Consider the following 6,000-nt stretch of genomic DNA (forward strand, 5'->3'; position numbering starts at 1 on the left):
TGTAACTGGCTACAGAGGACTGCTAGTGTCCTTTGGAAGACTGTGGGGTGCAGTTATAATCAGAAATTTTGTCTGCACGGACAGCTTAGCGCTAAGAAGAAACAAAAGCGAAGCTGCTGCAGCAGTTGCTGCAGTAGTTGCTATAGTTGTTGCTGCACTAAACGCGCGAGATCCACTGCAGCAGCTGCTGCGGCAGTTTCGCGGCATCAGCTGCGGCACTTGGCACTTAAGCAGCAGTAGCTGCAGCAGCAGTAGTTGCAGCAGAAGTCGCTGCTGCAGCAGTATGCAGCAGTAGCTGCGGCAGCTGTAGCTGCAGCAGCAGTAGCTGCAGCAGAAGTCGCTGCTGCAGCAGTGGCTGCGTCAGTTGTGCAGCAGCTGCTGCAGCACCAGAGCAGCAGACTTTTGACCTCAGGCAAATATGAGGTCTGTCTCTGGCAGCCATTGCAAGAAGGGCTCCAGTGTGAACTCCACAAGGGAAACTGCAGCAAGAAAGACGCAGCAGCAACAAGAAGCAGCAGCAAAATGACACCAGAAACTCAATCTTCTCAGCCTGCGCACTTCCTCTTCACTGCCTCCAGCAGCAGCAGCAGCAACAGCAGCAGCAGCCTCTAGCAGCAGCAGCAGAAGCTTCTGGCAGCAAAAAGCAACTCCAGCGCAGCGCAGCAGCAGAATGTTTCTCACCAGGAACAGCAAGGCCAAAGGCGCGGAGGCAGTCGACGTGCAGAGTGCCCATGTGGCCCAGAGTGAGGCAGTCGGGGTCTGCTGCGTGGGTGGCGCCATTCGTCTGCTGCTGCTGCTGCTGCTGCTGCTGCTGCTGCTGCTGCTCCGCGGCTGCTTCTGTTCGCTTGAACGTAGCCCCGCGCTCCTTGAAGGTCCGGCGGCTCACAGAGATCTCCACCTGGCGGCCGGGCAAAAACGTCGGCACTGCAGAGCCCCACAGCAGACACACTCGCAGAAGCTGCAGCAGCAGCAGCAGCAGGCAGCAGGCAGCAGCAGTACAAAGGCCGAGAAAGCAGCAAGTGCTGCATGCAAAGATGCTAGAACTCGCCCAAGTCCCCCTAGAGAATTTTCTGAAAAGAAGAAGGGAGCAGCACTGAGGCAGCAAAGGGCGGAGAACCCAGGCAGGCAGCAAAGGATAGCCAGCAGCAGAGCAGCAGCAGCAGCAGCAGCAGCAGCAGGCGAAGCCTCACGCTGCGTAGGCTTCAGAGAGAAAATGCGCATGTTTTCAAAAGTCTTGAGGGCCTCCTGCTGCTCCTCGCGGCCAGCAGCAACTGCTGCTTGTCTTTCAGCCACCACGTAATCTCCTATAAGCCCCATGGCCTCTAGCGCCGCGTCCAGCAGCCCGTGCACTTCCTGCGCACACGAGCTGCCTAAACCCTAAACCCTAAACCCTAAACCCTAAACCCTAAACCCTTAGCCCTAAACCCTAGACCTTAAGTCCTTGACCCTAAAGCATCGGAGAGGCACTGCCAGCAAACGCCACCCGCCACACTCTCAAAAAGAAGCCAGCTGAGGAAGCAGCAGCAGCAACAGCAGCAGCAGCAGCTGCAGCAGCAGCAGCAGCGCACAGACGCTGCTGCCAAGAGGCCCACCTCCAGGCCGCTTCCGTGTTCGTCAGCAAAGGCGGCGCTGCAGTACAGCAAGTTGCGGCTGCCAGTCTCTGTTCTATCGTCCCTAATCACCACGTCTCCGATCTGAGGCAACACAGAAAAGGCCCAGCTAGCCAGCCAGCTAGCTAGCTAGCTAGCCAACTGCCTGGCTAGCTAGCCATGCCGTGGCCACAGGGCTTCGGGGGCAGCCGCAGCTCAGCTCTATTACCCTCCCTGCTCTGGCCACTGGCCAGCTAGCTAGCCAGCTAGCTAGCCAGCCAGCTAGCTAGCTAGCTAGCTAGCTAGCTAGCTAGCTAGCTAGCTAGCTAGCTAGCGAGTTCACGCCGAGCTAACCTCGAAGAGGCGAATGGGCATCTCCCTGCGGCCGATGTTGGTGGCGAGAGACTTGAGAAGTCCCGAAAGCAACTGAGTCCTCGTCTCTGTGAGTTCCCGTGTCTTTGCGTTCGACAGCAGCACGGGCATGCCTCCCCACTGGTGCTGCAGCAAGCAGCAGCAAGCGCAGCCAGCAGCAGGTCATTTGCTGCGCGGCTGCCCGGCCATGCAGCAGCAGCAGCACCTCCAAAGCGAAGCAGCAGCGACAGCAGCAGCAGCAGCAGCAGCAGCAGCACGGGCACTCGCACTGCCACTATGACCAGCGCAGCCGAGCACCGCACATTCCCTGCGCAGCTGCTCCGCCCTACGCAGCAGCAGCAGCAGCGCAGCAGCAGCAGCAGCAGCAGCAGCAGCGCACTTCGAGGGGGTCGAAGTGGGGCGTGGGCTGGTTGGCCGGGTAGAGGGGCTTCTTGAGGGCCTCTGCGTTTTCCTCTTGGCTGCAAAGGGCGAAAGTGAGGCACTCAGTGAATCCCAAAGAAACCAACAAAGTCCTCAAACTTTGCTTCAGCAGCGAGCGAGGGTTGCAGGCCAGCTTCGGGGCCACTGTTATTGGGATCGTCTCAAAACCGATCCCAATCGCCACGTCCTCAGCCACGTCCACCTCGTGCATCACATCTGCAGCAACAACAACCCCACAACCAGCCCCGGGGCCCCCTAAACCTCTAGCCCACAAGGCCCAGCTACCCGGGGGGCCCCCTGGGGGCCCCCTGGGGCCCCTGGGGGCCCCCCTGGGGCCCCTTGGGGCCCCGTGGGGCCCCTGGATGCAGCAGCTCTGGCGTGTTCTGTTGACTGGGGGCCCCCGCTGTTGTTGCCCCGGGCCCTCAGCAGCTGGCGCTCGAGCAAGCCCTGCCCCCCAAACGCTAAACCCTAAACCCTAAACCCTAAACCCTAAACCCTAAACCCTCGAAACCCTACCTGTGCGGGTGGGAGGCACAGAGACCAGGAGGCTTTCGCGCTCGTCCTGAGGGTCTGGGCGAGCCGGCAGCATCAGCCGATGCAGCTGCTGCGCTGCTTCTGCTGCTGCTAAGTTTTGGAGGCCACAAATGCGCCGCACTGTAGACATCTGGACCTTCATTTCGCGCCTAAGAAGCAGCAAAAAGCCCACATCCGCAGCCAGCAGCAGCAGCAGCAGCAGCAGCAGCAGCAGCAGCAGGACGTAATTCTGGGTTTCACACGGGAGTGGTTGTGTGTCTGTGTCTGTGTCACCATTTGTCTTTGTCTCTCTGCTGCGGCGCGGGCCTAGCTGTGGGCTCCACCGCAGCCACCGCTGCCGCTGCTGCTGCTGCCGCTGCTGCTGCTGCTGCTGCTGCTGCTGCTGCTGCGCTGCGGCCTCACGTGTCCAGGCAAGGAGTCACCAGCTCGCGGCCCTCCGCCTCGTAAACCACTCGCACTGGCTCCACAGCAAAAGGCTCTTCGCAGTACTCCGCCAGCATCGCCACCACCGTGTTCAGTGCCACTTGGCCCTTGTTCTCCTCCACCTGCAGCAGCAGCAGCAGCAGCAGCAGCAGCACAGGCAGCAGCAGCAGCACAGGCAGCAGCAGCAGGAAGCGGTTCAGGGCTCTGCGAAGGGGTGTTTGTGTGGAACTACGTGGCTCCAATTCGCTCTCCCTCTAGCCAGCTAGCCAGCTAGCTAGCCAGCTAGCCAGCTAGCTAGCCAGCTAGCTAGCCAGCTACTCAAAGCCATACATAATGGGAGCCGTATGGCTATTCTCTTAGCTGCACAGCTAGCTAGCTAAATGCAGACCAACAGCCACCAGAGCCCAGAATGACTCTGCATGCAGCTAGAGAGGGTTTCTCGGGGCTGCATGCAGGTTTGTGGCTAGCCGGCTGTGGGCACCCCATCTGCTGCTGCTGCTGCTGCTGCTGCTGCTGCTGCTGCAGCCTTCGGGCCCCGGGTCTCACCGAAGTGCAGTCAATGAAAATGTCTCTGGAGTCCGCCGTCAGTTTGCAGCCCTCGGCGTTGATGAGGGGAGGCATAGAAAGGACTTGGCCTTTTGAGTCTTTCAAAAGGTAGAGTCGGGGCTGGCCCTCCAGCATGTGCAGGTATTGCTGCAGCAGCAGCAGCAGCAGCAGCAGCAGCAGCAGCGGCCGTTCACAAGAGGCCGCAACTCTCCCCAGGCCCGCGCCTTCTGCTGCTGCTGCTCGTGCTGCTGCTGCTGCTGCTGCTGCTGCCAGGGCCAGAGGGCAGCCAATGGGCCCGCATAAAAACGGAGGCAGCAGCAGCAAAGGGCAAAAGCATGCAGCAGCAGCAGCAGCAAAGGGCAAAAGCATGCAGCAGCAGCAGCAAAGTGCAGAAAATGTGCAGCACGGGAGACAGCCACAATAGAGACACAAAAGGAGACAAAGTGCTGCAGGGTCCACAGGAAACAGGGAGACAAGCAGCAGCAAAAGGGCCCCAGCAGCAGCAGCCAACAGCAAACAGCCCCAGGGGCCCAAGCCTGCAGCTCAGCAGGCTCCCTGGGGGCCCCACCAAGGGCACTGCCAGCCAGACCGGCCAGGGGGCCCCCAGGGGGCCCCAAGGGTACTGGCAGCCAAAGGGCTCAGGGGGCCCCCAAGGCCACTGGCAACCACAGGGCCCAGGGGCCCCTTGGGGGCCCCCCAGCCCCTGGAAGCCACAGGGTTAAGGGGCCTCCCAGGGGGCCCCCCAAGCCCCCCCAGGGGGCCCCCCAAGGCACTCCCAGTGGGCCCCCGAAGGCCCCCCAGGGGCCCCCCAAAGCCCCCCAGGGGAGCCCCGCAAGCCCCCGCATGGGGCCCCCCGGGGCCCCCCCAGGGGGCCCCCGGGGCCCCCCAAGGGGCCCCCGGGGCCCCCCAGGGGGCCCCCGGGGCCCCTTTGAGAGCGAAAAGAAGTACCTTGAGCTGAGGATGTGCAGCAAAGTGGGCGAGGATTTGGGGGCCCTTCATGGGGGGCAATTCGCTGCAGCCGAGGGGCTGGAAGAAAACCTCTTGGGGGGGATAAGCCCCATAAGAAAAGGGGGGCTGGAGCAGGGCCAAGTCGTAAGTGCCTATGGACACGAGGGTGCGGCGCCTGCAGCCGCAAACCCTAAACCCTAAACCCTAAACCCTAAACCTTCGCCCAAACCCTAAACCCTAACCCCCCACAGCTAACCCTCAACACTCCTCGCCGCAGCACGCCCTGAACCCTTCAGGGCGCAGCTGCAGCAAACCCTAAACCCTTCACGCCCGCAGCCGCAGCAAACCCTAAACCCTTCACGCCCGCAGCTGCAGCAAACCCTAAACCCTTCACGCCCGCAGCTGCAGCGAACCCTAAACCCTAGGTCTAAAAGCAAGCTCTGGGCCCTTTAAACTCGACGCCGAACCACCACATTCTCAAAACGCAACTCAAACCCTTCAGGCTCAACTGCCAAGCCCTTAAGACAAACCCTAAACCCTCGAAACTAAACTCTACGCCACTGGAACTAAACCCTAAACCCTAAACCCTAATCCCTCCAAATCAAACTCTCGGCAGAGAAACGTGGGAAGCACAAGACGGCCCAAAGCCTGTCGCCCACAATAATGCCTCCCAAACCCTAAACCCTAAACCCTAAACCCTAAACCCTAAACCCTAAACCCTAAACCCTAAAAGACCCTAAACCCTAAACCCTAAACCCTACCTGCACAGAGTGTGGTGAAGCTTCTCCTGAAGCTCTATGCAGGACTGGAGGCGCCTGGGGTTAAGGCGAACACCTCGAAGGGCCGCGCAGGCGATGAAGGGCCGGGGCCCCTGGGCCTGCAGGGCAGCAGCAGCGGGGCCCCAGCGGTGCAGCAGCAGCAGCAGCAGCAGCGGCAGCAGCAGCAGCAGCAGCGGCAGCAGCGAGGCAGCGACAGCTAGCAGGGGCGTGGGATCGCCTCCGAAGGCGACCCCTCTGCAAGAGAGCCAGTGACGCAGAAACGCCTGGCCAACAACTAGCAGCAGCAGCAGCAGCAGCAGCAGCAGCAGCAGCAGCAGGCCAGCAGCAGCAGGCCAGCAGCAGCAGGCCAGCAGCAGCAGGCCAGCAGCAGCAGGCCAGCAGCAGCAGGC

The 6,000-nt window shown here is 61.2% G+C and overlaps 2 protein-coding genes across 2 annotated transcripts; one reads left to right on the forward strand and one right to left on the reverse strand.

The window, feature by feature from the left end:
* Positions 1–408: 408 nt before the first annotated feature.
* On the reverse strand, positions 409–4,019 carry ENH_00032170 (phenylalanyl-tRNA synthetase beta chain, putative; the record flags this gene model as incomplete). The annotated part of the gene is made up of 9 exons (XM_013580209.1): positions 409–479; positions 682–924; positions 1,191–1,353; positions 1,593–1,694; positions 1,944–2,087; positions 2,341–2,597; positions 2,898–3,064; positions 3,318–3,460; positions 3,885–4,019. 9 exons carry the CDS (start codon positions 4,017–4,019, stop codon positions 409–411), a joined length of 1,425 nt encoding a protein of 474 aa, XP_013435663.1.
* A 708-nt stretch (positions 4,020–4,727) lies between these two features.
* Positions 4,728–5,811, forward strand: ENH_00032180 (hypothetical protein; the record flags this gene model as incomplete). The annotated part of the gene is made up of 2 exons (XM_013580210.1): positions 4,728–4,998; positions 5,636–5,811. 2 exons carry the CDS (start codon positions 4,728–4,730, stop codon positions 5,809–5,811), a joined length of 447 nt encoding a protein of 148 aa, XP_013435664.1.
* Between the last annotated feature and the right edge of the window lie 189 nt (positions 5,812–6,000).

The sequence above is a fragment of the Eimeria necatrix genome, genomic scaffold (genome assembly GCF_000499385.1).
Source record: "Eimeria necatrix Houghton genomic scaffold, Enh_scaff234, whole genome shotgun sequence".
In the NCBI taxonomy this organism is placed as follows: Eukaryota; Apicomplexa; class Conoidasida; order Eucoccidiorida; family Eimeriidae; genus Eimeria; species Eimeria necatrix.